This window comes from Anabrus simplex, chromosome 8, assembly GCF_040414725.1.
Source record: "Anabrus simplex isolate iqAnaSimp1 chromosome 8, ASM4041472v1, whole genome shotgun sequence".
In the NCBI taxonomy this organism is placed as follows: Eukaryota; Metazoa; Arthropoda; class Insecta; order Orthoptera; family Tettigoniidae; genus Anabrus; species Anabrus simplex.
Window position 1 is genome coordinate 195,875,955 of NC_090272.1, and position 21,055 is coordinate 195,897,009.

Consider the following 21,055-nt stretch of genomic DNA (forward strand, 5'->3'; position numbering starts at 1 on the left):
CCAACTTCATATCCTCAACGTGTTCTACAACTTCACCATATGCATCTGACTTTCATCCTTTATCTTCAAGATCATAATGAACTTCGGATCTCTCGACTAACTTTGACTTTTACTCTCTCCTCTTTACTTTGATTACAGAAGATTTTTCGCCATCGTCAAATTATAACCGCCATTACAATCAACTTTACTTTTATGCAATCTTACTACTTGTTGTATAACAATCTGTTGTTTTATTCCATTGTACTTATTTTAGCAGCCTTCTAAGGTTAATTTTGTTAATACTTCCACTATTGTATCTCATCACATTGTATTTTCAAACCATCATTGTTATTTTTAATGTTATTTTACTTCAAATCTCTTCAAGATTTTAAAATTCATTTCATCACTACATGTTATTTAGACGCTTATTTTTAATTTAAGGTTAAGACTATGGCTGATGATGCCTTCAGAGAAGGCGAAACATGTCCCACTATTAGCTAACAAATTTATGTAAATCATCCAAGACGATTTTGTATTGATTAGGTGGTCTAATAAATAACTTAATGTTATTATTTCAATCTACATCATCAATACGGACCAAAAATGATATTTATTACATGTAATTACCAGCTACTGTCGGAAGTCAAACAAATCCAATTTGACTGCAGAAAGTGAAAACAAGCGCGGATATTCAAAATCCGTTCAATAACATTGTTCATCCGTACAACCGCAAAACACTCAAAATCCGTACATTTTATGGAAAAACCAGAATACTTGGCAGGTATGTCAATGTGAAAAACAGTGCGCGTTCTGTTAGACCATAAAAGTGTGAAGACGAGCAATTGCAGGCGTTATTGGATGATGACCCAATTCAAACTCAACAGCAATAGGGAAGATCAATAAACTCAGTATATGGGTCCCACACAAATTGAATGAATGGCAAATGGAAAATGGCAAAGTCACTTGTGAAATGCTGCTTCAGCGCCATGAAAGAAAATTATTTCTGTACCGAATTATGATGGGTGACGAAAAATGGATTTATTTTGAAAGCCTAAAGTGGAGAAAATTGTGGCTGTCACCTGGCGAAGCCGGTCCTTCAACATCAAGGCCAAATCGCTTCAGCAAGAAAACCATGCTTTGTGTCTGGTGGGACCAGAGCGGTATTGTGTATTATGAACTCTTGAAGCCCAGTGAAACCCTTAATGTACAACGCTATCACCAACAAATGATTAATTTAAATCACGCATTGATCGAAAGACAAACGGAATGGGCCAGAAGACATGGCAAAGTGATTGTTACACGACAAATCCGTCTCGCACGGCAAAACCAGTGAAAGACACCTTGAAACTATTTGGATGGGACACCATTTCTCACCCGCCGTATTTCTCCAACCTGGCGCCATCTGACTATCACCTCTTTGCATCAATAAACTTGGTAAATGGGTCCCACACAATTTGAATGAACGGCAAATGGAAAATCGCAAAGTTGTGAAATGCTGCTTCAACCCCACGAAAGAAAATTTCTGTACGGAATTATGATGGGTGACGAAAAATCGATTTATTTTGAAAACCCAAAGCGGAGAAAATCGTGGCTGTCACCTGTCATCAATGGGGCACGTGTTTGCAGAGCAGCACGTCAGCAATTCTGAGGAAGTTGGAAAATGGCTCGACGAATGGTTTGCCGCAAAAGACAAGCGGTTTTTCTGGTATGGTGTTCATAACTTACCTGAAGGATGGGCGAAGTGTGTAAAAGCCTATGGCCAATATTTTGAATAAAGAAAAAATGAACTTCCCTTGAAAATTACGTATTTTCTTTCCTACAAAAACTTATGCATACACCTGGTATCCAAGAAGTAATCAGTAAAATTACATTACAATTAATTTAAACACTAGTCTTAAGGAAATCACTGATTTATTTTTGCATGAGGCTGGAATAATACAAAAGTTTGCAAGGAAAAGATATTTACTTCATTTTATGCCTTTTTTTTTTTTTTTTTTTTTTTTTTAACATAGAGATAGTAAGTTACTATCATCATTAGGTGAGATTAAACATGACACCTTGCAACTTTTGAAATTATCTTTTCCCATCATTTTTATTTTAGTTAATGACTTTTACAGTTTCAAATAATTTGCCATTTACTTTGCAAATTAATTGGTTATTAAAATTATCATCACTAATCGTTTACTCCCCAATGTCTGAACATATTTGTATTTGCTAAGAACACGCCCTACAGTGGCACTTGAAAGAATACCTGTGTTTAATTTTAAGAATATCATTGAAATAAGTTTGATGTCTTCGGAATTACTGGAGAGGTAAGAAAGTACCTCATCCAGAAGTGGTGAAGCTACCGCTTCTGCTGTAGTAGAACTGAAACAGTCATCTTACGGTACGGAGTGTCAAATCGATTTTTTTCCGCCCTTCAAAAATCCGGCTACTTCTGTCGGTGATCTTGGGATTCAGTGGCCAACACTCTACCACTGATTCACTACTATTATTAAGAGAGAAAGATTATGAGATTGTTTTTATATGCAGGGCAATCTCGGGAACCACTCAACCAATTTCAGTAATTCCTTCACCATTAGGATGCTTATTTCTTACAGATTATTATTGGCTATATATGGTTATGCTAGCTTATGTGGGAGGCAAGCAATTTAAATAAAAGTGGAGCACCGGGCGAGTTGGCCGTGCGCGTAGAGGCGCGCGGCTGTGAGCTTGCATCCGGGAGACAATAGATTCGATCCCACTATTGGCAGCCCTGAAGATGGTTTTCCGTAGTTTCCCATTTTCACACCAGGCAAATGCTGGGGCTGTACCTTAATTAAGGCCATGGCTGCTTCCTTCCAACTCCTAGGCCTTTCCTATCCCTATTATAGATACATGAACAGTACATGCGTAAAATTTGTAGCTCTTAATGAAATCTTTTTTTTTCTTACAGTAAGCACTTAAAATGGTTACTGTTTTAATGGTTCATCAAATAACAAAGTAAATGAACCTTCAAGTTCTTGCGAGAATCACACGAGCAGAGACAATTCAATAATGATCCATAATACAAGCTACAATTTGTAATTACAATCAGAGAGAGAGAGAGAGAGAGAGAGAGACCCCCCCCCCCCCATGAATGGGCACAAAAGCCAATTACAGATGTTCAAAACCATGGGTAATAGCTAGTGATGTATAAAGGTAGATATTAAAATTAAAATAGACATGAATAAGTGAGAAGCTTCCAGGCTCATGTACTTGGGAACAAATCACTTACAATCCCACGTGAATTAATCGGAACACTACAATAACATACGAAGTACACACTTTTATATTATTTTGCACTTGTTTGATAATGCTTGTTGTTTAAAGGGGCCTAACATCTAGATGATCAGCCTGATTGCCCTTATTCATCTAATACATGCCTTTAATCTTTGCTAATAGCTAGTATGTCCTCTTTTCTATTTTATAAGTTGCTTCACATGATTTGTCATAGATTCCACAAGATTTGAGCACAAATCTTTAAGTTCATCACCATGAAACCACACTATAATTAGTCTCATCATGTATATTTTTGTGGAACAGCCAATTTTTGTGAGCACTTCGCAGCCCTGGAATTCCAAAGGTATATTTTGGATGGATCCAACCTCTCTACTGTAATGTCACAAACATGATTCATTGCCCGGCTGGACTTTCACTGCCTTTTAACATCACTGTCGGTGTTCATCAAGGTTCATCTCACTCACTCCTACTTTTCAATCTTTGTATGGATATGGCAACAGATGACATTCAGTGTCGCCATCTCTGGACACTCCTATATGCAGATGCACTTCAGCACTAGATGGAAAACAGGAAACAAATAAAAATGGGGTCTGACTCAACATCCAAAAGTCAGAATATTTAGAATGTGGTCCCTAAATCAATATAACCATTACATTCAATGGCTAGACCTTAAAAATAGGCAACTATTTTAAATATCTTGGATCTTTGGTCACAGCACACACTGATGAGGGTCAGCGCAGCAAGTTCCAAGTGGAGACAGGTAACTGGCGTCCTCTGTGATTTAAAAAAAAAAAAAAAAAAAAGCCTAAATACTTGAAGGCCAATATTTACAGGACAGTGATAAGACCAGTTGCTCTCTATGGTGTAGAATGTCGTTCTGTGACAAGGAAACATAGATAGATCCTCCATGCTATGGAGATGAGGAGAGAGTGATAGAGACTCGACTCCTGTGGTATGGCCATGTCATGCGAAGCAACGACAATTCAGTAATTAAAACGGCTGTCCAGCTTTACCCAGATGGGTGCCAACCATGAGGGAGACCACTGAAACGGTGGATTGACAACATTATGGAAGACATGCGTGCTGTGGACCTTCATTGAGACTTCCTAGACAGGGCCAATTGGCAAAAATGTAGCCATATAGCGGACACCATTTTATAGAAAAATGTTGGGGGGAAAAGATATATTGTATGATTTGATATTTGATTTGATCGAGAGGGAGAGATGTTGATATTTTGTGAGTCTCCTTTTGCAAATAGGGCATAACTTTTCTGTTGGATTAATATCAGAGGAGTTCGCTGGCCACTTGAAGACACTAATATTGTTCTCACTGACGAATTTCTTCACCTTTTTAAAATTATGGCAAGAAGTTCTGTTACCATCTGGAAAGCACCTCTGCAGCTCAACAACAACTCTCTTTTCCAGTATTTGGATGTACTGGTCAGATTTTATCATCCTGTCAACTGGTACTAAAGACCCCAGACCTTCCTGTGCAATACACTCTAAAAATATCTTCTTCATGGAATGTTTTACAGTCTGTTGCAAATGTGCTGAAGTTGTTTGCTCATTCTTCACTCAGTACACATATTGAACACACTGTCCCTGCACTTCAAAGTGACTTTTATCAGAGAAAAGAACTTTCTTCCAGTGTTCCATTGTCCAATTCTGATTACTACATGTCTACAAGAGAAGTTTTCTGCACATTTCTCCTGCTAAAAGGTGTTTCTTTTGAGGTTTATGGGCATTTCTTCAAGCTGATAGAGGACTACAATGAACATTGGAAATGTGCAGATTCACTCTCCTTTCTCCCAATTCGCAAGCCGAATTCACAGCAGTGAGCCTGGGGTTTGATTTGCTTCTTCTGAGAAGAGAATGTCCATCAGTTGGCACCTTTTTCTTGTTCCTGCCACAGTTTCTTGTTTTCTTCTGTGAAATTGAGTTAATCTGTTTGTTCTGCTGAATAATTTTATTTATAATGCATGTTTTGATGCCAGATTTGGTAGCTAACTCTCTGAGTCATGGAAGTGTTCTGAAATAATGCTACAATCTTACCACACTTCCTGGGAGTTGTATCCATTGAAAACATAGGTATTACTAATCGCATAAGGAAACCTCAACATTCCTTAAAATGTTACCATTTTAAAACGGCTGTCCAGCTTTACCCAGATGGGTGCCAACCATGAGGGAGAAATAAATACATTTTTAACCTAAAACAATGGTTTCACAGATTAAAAACCAATGAATGCAAAGAGAGAGTGGGTCCTAAGAATAAGCGATGTGTAGCACACTGTTGCCAACCATTGGGAAAATTATTTAAAAGATACATTGTTCCCAATAATTTGCATGGTACTGTAGCGAATCACATCTATAGTAAAGGAATAATGGATAGATATCTTAAAGAATTTTGGTCCTTAAAGAAAGAAGGTAATGGACCTGGTTGATGTTGTATTGTTATGTAACACAGATTCCATTGGTAATATAAATTATTAATAGAAATTTTTCCTTAAACTCACTGTGATTTGTATCTGTACCTCTAGCAAAGTGGAATATGTTATAGTAAGGAAGAGTTCTTAATCTTATTCTTCCTGTAGAATCACTATTTACTCTTCATATTGTTTGGGTTTCAGTACGCCCTGAACCAGAGACTGAACCACCCACAGAAGCTGCCACCACGACGACGACAACAACAACCACTACCACCACAACTGCACCAACAACTACCACCACCACCACCACTACTACTACGACACCCAGTACAACTACCAGCTCAACAACTGAGAAATCAACAGATGTATGTCAGTTGCCACTGGTCCCCGCTATGGATCCTGATATCAGCCCTGAGAGTGGAGTTCGTTTTGGTGAGCAAACCTGTCCTTTTCAAAGAAAAAGAAAGATTCATGAACATTATTATATTGGACAATTATGTCCTATCTTGAGAATGGAACTAGACTTCCAGGGTAGAGGGAATGTCGACATATTTCTTTAAAATCTAAACCTGGCATATATTATGTATGTGGAATAAATTAAAGGTGACCTTAATTGTAGGCAACAAACAGGTGACTTGAAGCATAAGTTTGAAAACAAGAGAAGCTGTTTTTATGGGATCTTACACATATATAATAATTAACACTACAGAATACATAGCCCATAGAATCTATTTTCATCTACAGGGAGTGAAGTTTAAGCCTTCACATTTCTGCTCACAGGCCATGGGAATCCCCAAGCGAGAGTCATTTGGCTTTTGTGAAGCTTGGCATGCTCCATATGGCTTGTATCAAGATTGACGTGATAAGAAGTCTTGATAGCTGACGTAGTAGTTCACTAGTACCTATTGGAGTTTTAAGGTGTGTTGTTAGGTTATCATCACAATGGTTAAGTACAACACAGCACAGAGAATATTTCTGGCCAAATATTATTTGCACAAGAAGAAGAAACTAGTTAATTGGTGCCTTCAAAAATTCTGTTCACAGTTTTCTGGTTTTACAGTACTATAAAAATATTTTATGCACGACTCATTCACAAGTGACGTAGTATTGTTTCTGTAACTAATAAGAAAAAACAGCAAAGGAGAACAGCTCTCACACAGGAGAGGTTAGAAGACATACAGGCAAGACTGCAAGTTAGTCCACATAAGTCGCTTCGGGGAGTAGATCAGGAAACTGGTATTTTACATTTGTCAGTATGTAATGCAAGAAAATAATTAAATTTACAATCTTACCGGAGTCATTCAATCCATAACATACAGCCTACAGATTTCATTGCAAGAATAAGATTTTGCAGTTGGCTAATGAATAGTGTCTGGCCCCATGGTCTAGATGTAACATGCCTGCCTTTCACCCGACGGCCCCGGTTACATCAGGGATTATTTTGCCCCGTCCTGAGGGTTGATTTAAGGTCCACTTAGCCTACGTGATTACAATTGAAGAACTATCTGAAGGTGAGATGGCAACACTGGTCTAGAAAACCAAGAATAACGACTGAGAGGATTCGTCAAACTGACTAAGTGTCATCTTGTAATCTGCAGGCTGAACATTTAAAAAAAAATGAGTGACTAAGGATGGTTTCATTTGAGTGGATATGTCAATTCTCAGAACAATACGATCTGGGATACAGAGAACCCGCACATTTAACAGCTGAGACCTCTGCACGATGTGAAGATAGGTGTAGAGTGCATTATTAATGCCTGACGAATTATGGGTTTCAGTGCCAATGCACTATGAGAGACTTTCTCATTTTCAAATGGGATATATTACATCTCAACGTCATTTTCAAATGAAAATGAGAAAGTCTCTCGTAGTGTATTGGCACTGCCGGTGGCTCCAAGTGGCCTATGCAGTGGCCTCCATGGTATGCACTAGCCATGCATCTTGGTAGGTGTGCTATTTTCCAACTGATGATCCCAACTTAGCACACTGGGGCAAAACGCTGGCAACCAGGAATGTAATAATGTTATTTGCTTCATGTCCCATTAACTTCATTTTTACGGTTTTCGGAGATGCCGAGGTGCCAGAACTTTGTCCTGCAGGAGTTCTTTTATGTGTCAGTAAATCTACTGACACAAGGCTAACGTATTTGAGCATTTTCAAATACCACTGGACTGAGCCAGGATCGAACCTACGAAGTTGGGGTCAGAAGGCCAGCGCCTCAACCGTCTGAACCACTCAGCCCAGCAAAAAACCAGGAATGAGTTAGCTGGAAAATTTATATTGCCCAATAACGGACCAACTATATTGGTATTAGTATTCTCAAGCCACTTTTGCTGACCTGACTGAAGAAGAAAAAAGGTACAGCTATTTCCAACAGGATGGTGCAATGGCCCATACGGTGCATAGCTCTATGTGACGGTTGCAGGAAATGTTCGATAATGATCAGATTATCAGTAAAGGCCTATGGTCTCCTCGTTCACCTAATTTAAGGACCTGCAAATTTTATCCATGCAAAACTCTCAAAGGTAAAATTTACAGGAATAATTCTGGAATTGCAGAAGAATTAAACTTTGAAATTAGGAACACTGTTCATGGAATTATTGTGTTACAAAATCTCTTTGCATCGCAGCGGAAGGAGATAACTTTCAACATCTTCTGTAAATACTGGCAAGTTCAGCTTCATTTATGTCTGACTCGTTGGCTGAATGGTCAGTGTACTGGCCTTCGGTTCAGAGGGTCCCGCGTTTGATTCCCGGCCGGGTCGGGGATTTTAACCTTCATTGGTTAATTCCAATGGCCCGGGGGCTGGGTGTTTGTGCTGTCTCCAACATCCCTGCAACTCACACACCACACATAACACTATCTTCCACCACAATAACACGCAGTTACCTACACATGGCAGATGACGCCCACCCTCATCGGAGGGTCTGCCTTACAAGGGCTGCACTCGGCTAGAAATAGCCACACAAAATTATATTATAGTTTCATTTACTAGTTTATTTATCCTGAACATGTATATAGCTGCTGAATTCAGTTTTATTTGGTTTCTATAGGCGTAATCATACCTCTTCTTTGAGATAACTACATCTGCTCATCATTGCGGGCACCGTGCTCACTGTCACCACTTCTCTGTGCTTCTATGCCTTGGTACTCCACTATAAAGTCTTAAATTGTACTAAAACCAAACCCCATGGCGCAACAGCCTTGAAGGGCCTTGGCCTACCAAGCGACCGCTGCTCAGCTCGAAGGCCTGCAGATTATGAGAGGTGTTGTGTGGTCAGCATGACGAATCCTCATGGTCGTTATTCTTGGCTTTCTAGACTGGGGCCCCCATCTTATCGTCAGCTAGCTCCTTAATTGTAATAACGTAGGCTGTGCGGACCTCAATCCAGCCCTCAGGTCCAGGTAAAAATCCCTGGCCTGGCCGGAAATCAAACCCGGGGTTTCTGGGTCTTAAATTATACTCCCTGTAAAAAACAGTTTGATATGGAAATATCTATGTAAGAAGCTTAGACCTTGTAAAACTTGTAAGAGAGCATTATTACTATGTCTTTTTAAAATTGTTTTTTAAGAATTGATATTCTCAGTCGAAATAAAAAATGGTTCCCCTCTTTTTATTTGATTACGAAATCAAAGACGGCCTGGAGATACATATCTCCCCTTGTCCACTGCCACTGCGTTGTGTTATAAAAGGAGCTTACAGTCGTGTCTCACTTGCTGCCAGAGTCTCGGAGTGGTATGGCATTCCAGCTGATAGGCCCACTGGCACTCTGGGACAGATAAAGAACATCATCAGTTTTTGTCAAATTTATATGCTTAATAGATAGTCATATTACTTCTCTCTACTTGGAACACTTTTGATTGTCATGTTGAGTCTCCTTTTTGTCTTGCAATAATACGCATGCACCAAGACTTGAACCAGTGAATCAGTAATGTAAATAGCGATTCAGACTTTTGATTTGTGTAACCAGTTTGAAACATACTGCAACACCCCCTAAATAATGATGTGTGAATAACGTTCTGAAGAGAACGTCATAGGGAAGTCAAAATAAAAATAAAGGAGAAAAACAATAAATAACACTTCAAAAGTAAATAAGGAAGCAAGAAAACAAGGAAGAGTGCAGAGCCTTACCCATTAAATGAGATTACAGGAGGGGATCACAAGGAATTGCGACGGACATAGCTCAAATGACACCAACATAAAATTTTAAAATATATACTTGAAAGGAAATTCATGTTTACATATTATCAAATAAAAGGAATCTTAGACCACCAATACATAAAATGAACTAGAAGGAATGAAAATTTAATTGGGATCCCAGAAAATCGGTAAAATAAATAATCTAGATATAAATAAAATTAATAGCTTTTTTAATAAAATAGTTTCTTCATTTTTAAAATAAAATCCTGGTGCACCAGACCGCTAAACTTAACAAGTTATTAAAAAGGGGTTCGTAAACAAACTTAAAATTCTAATAAAATTAACAACGAATTACTTAACAGAGGGCTTCTGACACATCCTAGTGGAAGGATCATTCTCCGTAAACCCCACATAACATAAATAAAACAATGCATGAAGATAAAAGGACTCAACACAACCGCAGACCAAAATGAAAACACATATTGCAAGGAAATTAAAATAAAATCAACACTAATAATTTATGAACCAAATCACACCACATAGTAGATGTGGTAATTAACAAAACACGACCCAAAATACATAATGTAATGAGGCAGGACACACATCACAAGGAACCCAACACACGATACCGCCTCAATACTGCAAAACAATCCCACATAATATTCACAGAGGCACACACCAGCATCCACAAAACCCAACGAGACAATAATGCCAAAGTTCAGTCGCGTAACAGCCACACAACGATAAGATAAGATAAGCAACAACAATATGAAGAGTAGATAAGGCCAAAGCTACGATCGCTCCACACTAGGGGTGCCCAAAGCCCTCAATTAAAACCCCAAAACATTACATTGTTGATGAATTACATCTTGAAATAAATGTAGGTATCCGTATATCATGAGGTAATAATAAATACAACCACCCGCAGTAATGCAGAAATGTACAATACTATTTCCTAACCCTACCTATCAACGAAATAAAAAATCTACAAAAAATGTAACTAATAATAATAATATAGTTTTTAAAAAAAGGGGTGGAGTTCAGTGCAAGCGTAGTAATTAGGTCAGAACACGAGTAACAGGAGGCCGAAACACACGAAACAAAGCACCAAACAATAATATGAGAATCACAACATCAGATAAAAGACAATAATGTGCACGACAATAAGCACCGTAATATGGATATGAATTTTACCAATGAAACAGCACACGAATAAAACTCAGGGAAAACACATGCAGGTACATCAGAAATAAGAGTAAACCAAAGAAAAACACAAAATTTGGAAAAAGCAAGAACGAATTTTGCCGGTTACCTTGAGCAGAAAATGCACTTCGCAATTACACACTGTACACTTCAAGTAAAATCACTCAACCGTGGCCTAATTTCACATAAAACACTTATTGAATACAGAAAATCACACCAAGAAGTAATATACACAATAATGAAACCAACGACGTACCCACACGGTGATCAATCATGCTCAGGTAACCTACTCATACCTAATTACTAATGCACTTACAACTAAGAATATTTAAAAAAAACTTACATTATACTACACACAAAGGTACTTAAAATACTGTACTAATACCACACATTTAGTCTTCCTCGCTAGGCGAAGTATACCCGCCGTACTTAACCGATATCAATCGGTTCAGTCATAATAATCATAATTTGAATTGTAACATAGCCGTAAGCCATGGCGAGTTGCTTCCAGACACAAGCAAGTTCCACCGGCAAAAGATGCATTCCACACTCCGCCACATGGCGCAATTTGAAGAAAAGATCAGAGTTCTAGCCTAAAAGTAATTTCTTTGAACAATATTTTACAGTTTGGGTACATGAAGATTCTGTTCAATTAAAAAGCTGTTTGAAAATATTGTGATCTGAGAAGGCAGAAACATTGCCAAACACATGTCAATTTTCTCCAGTTGGCAACATTGCCATCAAACCAATAGATAGTACTGCGTATCTTAGATTATCTTACTAAGAATAGCTGAAGATGACCATTCTTATCACTCGAAACTAGTCCTAGTTACAAATATTGTATTGATTAGCTGGTTAACAAAAACCCTTCATTAAGAAATAAGTCATATCCATCAATATGGACTCTAATAGTGAAATTCATTGCTTATACTCATTGAGGGGCCATTTTGATAGATATTAGCCTCAATGTTTGATATAAGAAAGATGGATAAAAAGAGAAAATAGAAGTGATATAAAGACAGCTAGTAAGTGACTGGGATTAATGAAGAGAGAGCCAATCTATTTGAAGACTGTAGTGTGTGAAGATGTAGAGGTTGTTCTTGTCTTTTTGTTTATTCTGTGTTTCTATTTTTCTATAATGACTTAATTTATCAATTATTTGCTCCTCTCCATTACTTACATATGTACACTTAAGTTAACCGAGGTTATTCTAATGTCCTTCCAGAAAGATGAGTAATGTTAAAATGGAAATTAATTATTTTGGGACATATTTCTTGATTGTTGGCAGCATGTTATGTTGAAATCTAAGAAGTCTATTTTTTCAACAATATAACAGCCATTAGTCTGTTGTGTACATAGCATGAGAAGTACAGCTATGAATTATTAATGTATGTCAGGAAATAATTCTGTGTTAAGAAGGTCCATTCACATTTGCCCTGCCAAGTTATTAATTATAAAATCTAACTTACAATTTTTGTCATCTTTTGCAGGTACTATTCCTGACAGCTGGATTGAGTACAATAATTCTATAAGTGAATTCAAGCTGAAAAATAAATATGACTTCTCCATAGACTTCAGAACTTACGCCTCGAAGGGAGTCATATTTTATGTGGAAGACAAGAAGCACATTGACTTCATAGCTCTGTACTTGCAAGATGGAAAGGTCTGTTTTACTTTTGGTACTTCCTCTTAAAAGAGTAATCACCACTTACAGTCAGCACGACTGTTGAGTATGGGAGCATACTGAAAATTACAGTCACTGAATTACTCTTCTTGAATTATATCTTCATCGTTGTAATCATTATCTAATTATTTTTGTTTTTTGTTTAGCCATTAAGCCTCCCTTTATTTAAACCATTGGTGTGGTGGATTTATAAGCCTTTGTCTAAGTCTAAGTCTTTGTGTTGCAGAAGGAGTTCTATGTTCAGTACTTGAATTTCTTCCGATCCATACAAGATTTTGTTTTATGCAACATCACTTCAGTATTATTTTAATTTCAATAATACATTCACATAAATGTTATGAAGCTCTATTCTTTTAGAAAATATGATGCTATCTTGCCTTAATAGTTGAGTTTGGTATGGGATGGATTCCTTGGTCAGCATATATTTTTGTTTCACACACTATCAGTTCTAGAAACTAATCCATTAAGAACATCTCAAAAACCTTCACACAATCACATCGCCCAATTGCTTCCTTCTGAGGTCTTGAGTTCCCAGTGAACTGTTCTCTTTGACCCACACCATTAGGCACATTATCCCATCAAATTTTATTAGCTATGATATGCACATTGCTATTTTGTGCACTATCACTCATATCCAATTCTGAACCTAGGACTTTGCATAGAGTGATGTTGTCATCTACATCATTTGAATCTAACAAATTTTTGTCAGAAGCAATCAACCGTTCTCCTAAAACACCCTTTACTTCCACATTCGATAATCCACACTTGCTTGCAGAAGCCGTGTCCATCCATGACAGAACAAATGCAACTCCTCTTCCTATGACTTGATATTTTCCCCAATATATCCTCTTGTATTCCAACTGTATCTTCATGTTGTGATCTTTCCTACTTTTACTAATAGGCCTACCGATCAAATTTATTTGTCTACTAATGTCGTGCCATGTTATCTCTCTACAGACAGCTGAGAATATACCACTTAGTCAAGCAGTTTGTCTTCTACTCCAAAATCTTCCCAGCCTAAACTTTGCATAATTTTCGTAACGATACTCCTTTTGTCGGGAGTCATCCAGAACAAATCTAGCTGCTTTCCTTTGGATTTTTTCCAGTTCTTGAATCAAGTAATCCTGGCGAGGGTTCTATACAATGGAACTGTACTGTAATTGTGGTCTTACCAGATACTTATATGCCCTCTCCTTTACATCATTGTTACAACACCTAAATACCCTCATAACAATGTGAGATTATCGGTTTAATATACCATATACAATATACAATTATTTGTAACATTGAAAGTAAATGTCCAGTTAATTAAAACTATATTATGAAAGAGGCAGTCTACAGCGCATCTTTACATTTCATAAAGACTTTGCTCCTAGGCTTAAAAGACATATGGTTAAAACCTTTATTTACAATCCTGTTTATGTGATTACTGCATCAAAGATATTTTCTTATATTAATACCTAGGTACTTACTGTGATCGCCATGAGGATATTAAAACTGAGAGGACTTTCATTATTAGCGGAACTCACAACCTGACTTTCCACCCCATTTATCATCATACTGTTGCCTGCTGTTCATCCCACAACATTATAAAGATCTTTTTTTGCAGTTGCTCACAACCTTGTAACTTATTTATTACTCTATACAGAATAACATCATCTGCAAAAAGCCTTATCTCTGATTCCACTTCTTTACTCATGATCTATTTCCTGTAAATATAGCCACCTATTCAGTCACTTTTTTTTTTGTCTAGTCCAGTTTAATTTATCTTTGCCAGTAGTTTCCCAAGATCCACCCTATCAAATGCCTTAGATAGGTCAATTGCTATACAGTCCATTTAACCTCCTCGATCTAAAATATCTGCTATATCTTGCTGGAATCCTACAAGTTGAGCTTCAGTGGAATACCTTTTCATGAACCCAAACTAACTGTCTTCTAACAAACCAGTTAGTAATTTCTCAAGCATGTCTAATATTATTGGAATGAATGCTTTCCTAAAGCTTACATACAACACAAGTCATGCTGGCAGGCCTATCATAATCAGTTTTATGTTTATCTCCCTTTCCTTTATACACAGGAGGTACTATAGCAACTCTCCAGTCATTGGGTATAGCTCCTTCGTACAGACAGAATCAAATAAGTTCTTCATATATGGCACTATATCCCAACCTATTGCCTTTAGTATATCTCCAGAAATCTTATCAAATCCAGCTGCATTTCTAGTTTTCAACTTTTGTATCTTATTGTAAATGTCTTTGTTATCGTATGTAAATTTCAATACTTAATGAACAATCTGTACGTACTTGATTCAGAGAGAGGGAAATAAAAAAGGAACACACACAACAGGACGAACACAATAACAGATAGTGTGGGAAGAGGGAGCAACAGAAATAGGAGACAAGGAAAAACATGGAAGCACAAAAACAGAATGAGGACAATCACCACGTTTTCATACACTGCCATCTTCAAATAGATAGCCTCTCTCCTCATCAATCCCAGTTCTTCTACATCCATCTCTTCTCAGCTTTATCAGGAGAGTGGGCTTCAACACTCATTCAGGGGCCATTTTGACATCATCTGCAAAAAGCCTTATCTCTACACTCTACAGTGTTTCAAATTCCTTTAATTTCTCCTTACTTCCACAACCATTTCCAACTTAATTCCTTTCCAACATGCATCTCTTCCTTAGTCTCTTTCCTTCTCTGTTATAATATAGCAGGTCCCTACTATTTCTTACCACCTTTAAAAGGTACATAATCTGCTTTCACATTCCTCAACAACGGCTTTAAACCCATCCCATATACTGTTTATGTTCCTATTTACTATTTTACTATTGCCTAATAGTCCTAGTTCTACAACTTTCCTTTCTATCATATTTACTTTTAACTACAACGAAAATAGCTTTGTGATCACTAATACCATCTATCACTGCAGTTTCTCTGTAGAGCTCATCTGATTTTACCAGCCACCACGTCAAGAATATTCTTCTCTCCAGTTGGTTTAGTCATTTTTAATCTGGCTCTCCTGTCCAGATTTACTTATTTGCTATTTGTTGGTCATGATTCCTGTCCTTTGCATTACCTTCCCAATAGACATTTGGTAAATTGAGATCAATTGCTACAATCACGTTCCTTTCCATGTCATTTCCCATATAGCTAATTATCAAATAATTCTGCATCAACATCGGGGCCATCCTTCCAAAGGTTTGTACACCCCAAAAACATCAAGTTGCCTGTTATCTTTAGAGACGAGCCTTACACTACAATTTCATGTTTCTCAAATTTTTTTTCATAGCTTACAAATTCTTCCCTCATCAGAACGAATCCTCCCCTCCTGCCGTTCCTATCCTGGCTCTACAATAAACACTCCAGTTCCGTGAGAAAATTTAGATCCATAATATCAGTTCTCGTCCACGATTCAATTCAATTCCTTTTACAATATCTGGTACATATGTATGTATCTATTAAATTACTTAATTCTATTCCTTTCTCTACAGTACTCTACAGTTTACAGTAATACTAACATTTTTATCATCCTTATTTGACTTCCAGATCCCTACCGCTCCCTCGTCCACTCCATTTCCCTGAATGTACCTCCTTACGACCATTGTAAATAAACCTCCTAACTGATATGTACTACTGCGGTTCAAATGAAGGCCATCTGAGTGTAGATCCCTGTCTCCTACCCACCCATTAAGTTCTACAAATTTTGCTCCCAGTTTAGCACATGCCATGAACAGAAATTATGACCTGCCTGATTTTAAATTATTTAATTTATATCTGTTTCTGAAAGGAAATTGGGGCAAATATTCGTTTATAGGAAGGGGAGTTAGGGATTGGAATAACTTACCAAGGGAAATGTTCAATAATTTTCCAATTTCTTTGGGATCATTTAAGAAAAGGCTAGGAAAACAACAGATAGGGAATCTGCCACCTGGGCGACTGCCCTAAATGCAGATCAGTAGTGATTTGATTGATTGATTGATTGATTGATTGATTGATTGATTGATTGAAATAAAAACTAACTCTACAGGTTTCTAGTGATACGGTTACGTGAACGATGTTGATCCACGAAATATCACTGTAATATTTGTCACAAACGAAAGGTAATCATTGATTTACTCATACAAAGTCTCAAATCCCAGGTTGATTAAGAAATACCGTTGTTACTAGCAAGAAATATGTATATGTATTTACTGGCTGTAAACAGGAGTCCATGGTGTTGCATTCCGCTGCTTGCACCGTCTTTTGTTTCTTTCTTGAGGTCCAGGGCTGGCACCGATGAATGGGAGTGCTATGTCTGCGATTTTTGTTATCTTTGGCTATATGTCTTGCATTCCGCTGCTCGCGCCGCCGTTTGTTTTCTTTCTTGAAGTCCAGGGCTGGCACCAACGAGCTCTCTTTCTAGCGAATGGGAGTGCGGGTATTTTGTTGAAAAATAGTATGATCCCTGGACCAATAAATCGTTTAATGGATCAGTTAATGCATATGAAGTGACAGCCCCATCAAATTACATCGAATGAGAAAAATCAATAAAACGACACCATAGAACTTCAGTGAGCAAAGACATCACAGACGACAGTGTTGGTTAAACAAAACACTTACGGAAGCACTGCGACGTAACAGAAATAGTTCTTGTAAGGCAGTAAAGTATGTATTCTCTAAAATAAAATATTTCGCATTATTTCTTAATCAACCTGGGATTTGAGACTTTATTTGAGTAAAAGCAATCACTATCTTCCATTTGTGACAAATATTACAGTGATATTTTGTGGATCAACATCATTCATGTAACCTAGTGATACAATAGGATAGGGAAAAACTAGGATTGGGAAGGCCGTAATCATGGTGGTAAGTGAGATGTGGCCCCAGTATTTGCCTGTTGTTAATATGGGAAACCATTTAAAACCATCTTTAGGGCTGAGAATTGTAATTATAATAATCATCATCATCATCATTTTCATTTTCCCTTGTCCTGCCAGGTTGGGGTGTTGATTATACTTCTCCTCTTCAGTAATTGTATTCCATTCTTTTCTTATACTTTCCTTGACAGAGTCTATCCATCTTACTTGGGCATCCCTCTTGCCCTTTTTCTCTCTTATCTAAACCTCCAACCCCTGTTTTGATATCCTTTCTTCCTTCTTTCTTCCATCCTCATAACATGTCCAAACCATCTCACCTTATTTTTCTCCATCCTGAAAATGAAGAAAATGAAAACCTACAACCTGTTTTCCAGTCATTGACCAGGTCAGGGATGTACTGAATGAATCATATATAGGCTATTAGTACGATGGAGTCACCATTCCCAACTTCTCCATCCTATCACTCAGTTTTTCTACCCCCATTTCTTTTCTGACCTGAACATTTGTTACTCTGTCTCTCCTTGTTTTCTCTACCATACTCCTCTGAACTTTTATCTCACTGGCCTGAATTTCACTCTCATCTCTTGCTGTCAATGTCCAAGTCTCTGTTGCATATACTAATACAGTATAGGGGTTTAGTAAATCCCTTTATATTCCATAGGAACTTCTCTGTTCCACACCAAGTTCTTTATATTCTGCTGGTAGAACATATTTCCCACTTGTACCCTTCTGCTCAAAGCGGAGGTGGGACAGGTTTTTCCCAGGTACACCGGTTTTCCCTGTCATATTTCATTCCAGCAACATTCTCCATTATCATTTAATCTGTCATTCATTAATCATTGTCCCACAAGAGTGCGACAGGCTTCGCCAGTTGGCAGAAATCGTATCCTCGCCACTAGATGGGGGCTTCATTCCATTCCTGACCCGGTCGAATGACTGGAAACAGATTGTGGATTTTCATTTTCACCCTTCTGCTGATCTGATCCAATCTTGCATTATTTCACTTCCCAAATATTTGAAGCATTCAACAACCTCAAGGTTTTGTCCCCTGATACTAACGATTCCTTCACTTTCTCCTCTTGTCATCACCACTGTTTTAAAAGCCTCTAGTTGGATTTGCACTTCTATATTGTTGACTCCTCAGATCACTATGTCATCTGCAAACAACAGTGTTTCCATATCCCCTCTATTATGTTGCCTTTGTTTCCTTTAGAATTTCATCCATAACCATTATAAATAGAAGAGACAATACAGTTTTCTGTCTTTGTCGAGTTTCATTTCTAAACCAATCTGTTCTCCCCGCTGGAGTCTGGACACAATTGGAACAGTTTTTATACATTACTTTCACTAATTCCCTTGACTGCTTCCCATATCCTTTTCTTTCCAGGGAATACCATCACCAGATATTTTCCATATTCCCACTGTTTTTCCATCAGTTATCTCATTGTAAACATAGGGTCTGTCGTTGACCTGCCCTGTCAGAAATTACTGCTCTCTTCTAAATTTCTTTCCACCTTTCTGTTATTTTCCCCAATATTTTGGCTACTTGTGACAACAATGTAATTCCTTGTTAACTGTCACATACCTAAGTTAATTTCTCCAAAAAATCTTTTGTTCATTTGTGTTCCAAAGACTATGCCTTATTGATAAACCACTCTTCTCCGTCTGATGTCCTCCAGATACTTCTTCCACTCAGTTTCACTTTGCACTTTGCTTACAAAAATGTTGGTGATGAAGATATTGTCTCTAGTATTATGTGCAATAAAGTTAATTTTCCTGCTTTTTATTTCCTTTACAATCTTCTGTCCTCCTTTAATTCCCTTGATACTTGATTTGCTTTTCTTTCAGTCCAACTGCTTGTCATTTCGTACCCTATTCTAATTTCTACTGCTTCAAGACTACCACTATTTCCCTACCATACATTTATTTTTTAACAACCTCCTAACATCTCTGTAGGATCACAGACTTTGTTGGGGTTGACAGACAGATGCCCTTCCCGTTGTCATGGTTCTATTGAAAATCCTACCCAAAATTCCTAGAAACTGCTTTACTCTGTTTTAAAGCTCTACAATGCAGATTTTATTTTAATAAATAGAATATGTTCCCTTATCAACAGTGTTCTGCCTTGAATTAACATTTGATTTTATGTTTGTAGGTGATGTATGGATTCAATTGCGGTACAGGCTCTGCTCTCATCCAAGGTAACAAGCAGTACAATGATGGTAAGTGGCACACAGCAGCATTCAAACGTTTCCATACCAGGGGAACTTTGATGGTTGATGACGAGGTGGAAGGTGAAGGAGACTCCACAGGAAATGCAAAGTCTATCAATGTGGATCCACCCTTCCTGCTAGGAGGCCTTAAGAAAGCAATGGACTTTAAAACAAAAGAGAATCTCAAGGTAAGTGAATTTGTGTTTTGTGTACTGTCTATCCTACCTACCACAAAACATATTCTTAGTAACAGAGCTACCTTTGTCTTGACATGAGGGTTAACTTTTGGCAATTAAACTCTTAAGAAAACAAGTCACCAACTCTTAAGAAAACAAGTTACCGCCCACCAACAGTTCACAGGTTGCACCAAACATGTTAGGTCTGTACATCTATGCCAAATACTTGCCCTTGCTCTTTAGATAATGACTTAAACCTAAGATAAACGGTTTATTACACTCACTCTAACCTTGTGGCTATGCTTCTCTGTGCTGTATATCACTGTGGACTGTTTCTGAGAATAGTTTTGGAACCCTGGATCCTGCAGCAGAACCATAGTTATATGTATACCTAGAACTACAGAATCCTTTGCTATGAACATTGATGAACACCAGGGTTCTGTCCTCAGTCCATTACTATTTGTACTTATCATGGACTTCTTAACAGGGAGTCAGGAAGGAGGCTTTATGTTCCACGATGTTCACCAATGTGGTCCTCGGGGAGCACAATATATGACAGTCTGCATCATTTCACAGACATCAACATAGATCTAACAAGTTTACACATCAAAAATAAAAGTATATATTTGAATATAAAGGAAGCAATTGAAATTTACATCACAGAAAAAGCTAATGTAACCAATTTAAATGACCATACACACTTAAAAAATTCCCCCCGCCTCCCATTTGCTCTACTCACGTAACATCTCGATAACACTTACTCTTTAAAGTAGCGCTTAACGGCTTTTAGAATATGGTTTATCATAATAATAACATCTAATAGATACTCTCTATTTCAATTCCATACTTTATTTACCTAAAATCATTACCTTGCATTCATCCATATTACATAAAATACATTATAACATAAAGAAGGTTAGTAACCTTCTCTTCCCTCTCCATATATGAAGGAAGGTTCCACAGTGCTCCATTCGCTCCACCCATATTTCCCCCTCCCCTCTCCATGGTACAGTATACTAGAGTATAACATCCAGTAGGAAGGAATCTCAATGTTCCAATCGCTCCTCCCCTGCTTCCCCTCCCCTCTCCGTGAACAGTTGTTTCTGGAGATT

At 37.7% G+C, this 21,055-nt stretch overlaps 1 protein-coding gene across 1 annotated transcript in view; it reads left to right on the plus strand.

Annotated features, from left to right (window-relative positions):
* Positions 1–21,055, plus strand: part of LanA (laminin subunit alpha) — a 389,558-nt gene that overhangs the window by 345,794 nt on the left and 22,709 nt on the right. The window contains exons 52-54 of the mRNA XM_067152600.2: positions 5,867–6,097; positions 12,500–12,672; positions 19,710–19,955. Of these exons, the coding sequence (XP_067008701.2) occupies positions 5,867–6,097; positions 12,500–12,672; positions 19,710–19,955 (650 nt within the window). The remainder of the gene's footprint in view (positions 1–5,866; positions 6,098–12,499; positions 12,673–19,709; positions 19,956–21,055) is intronic.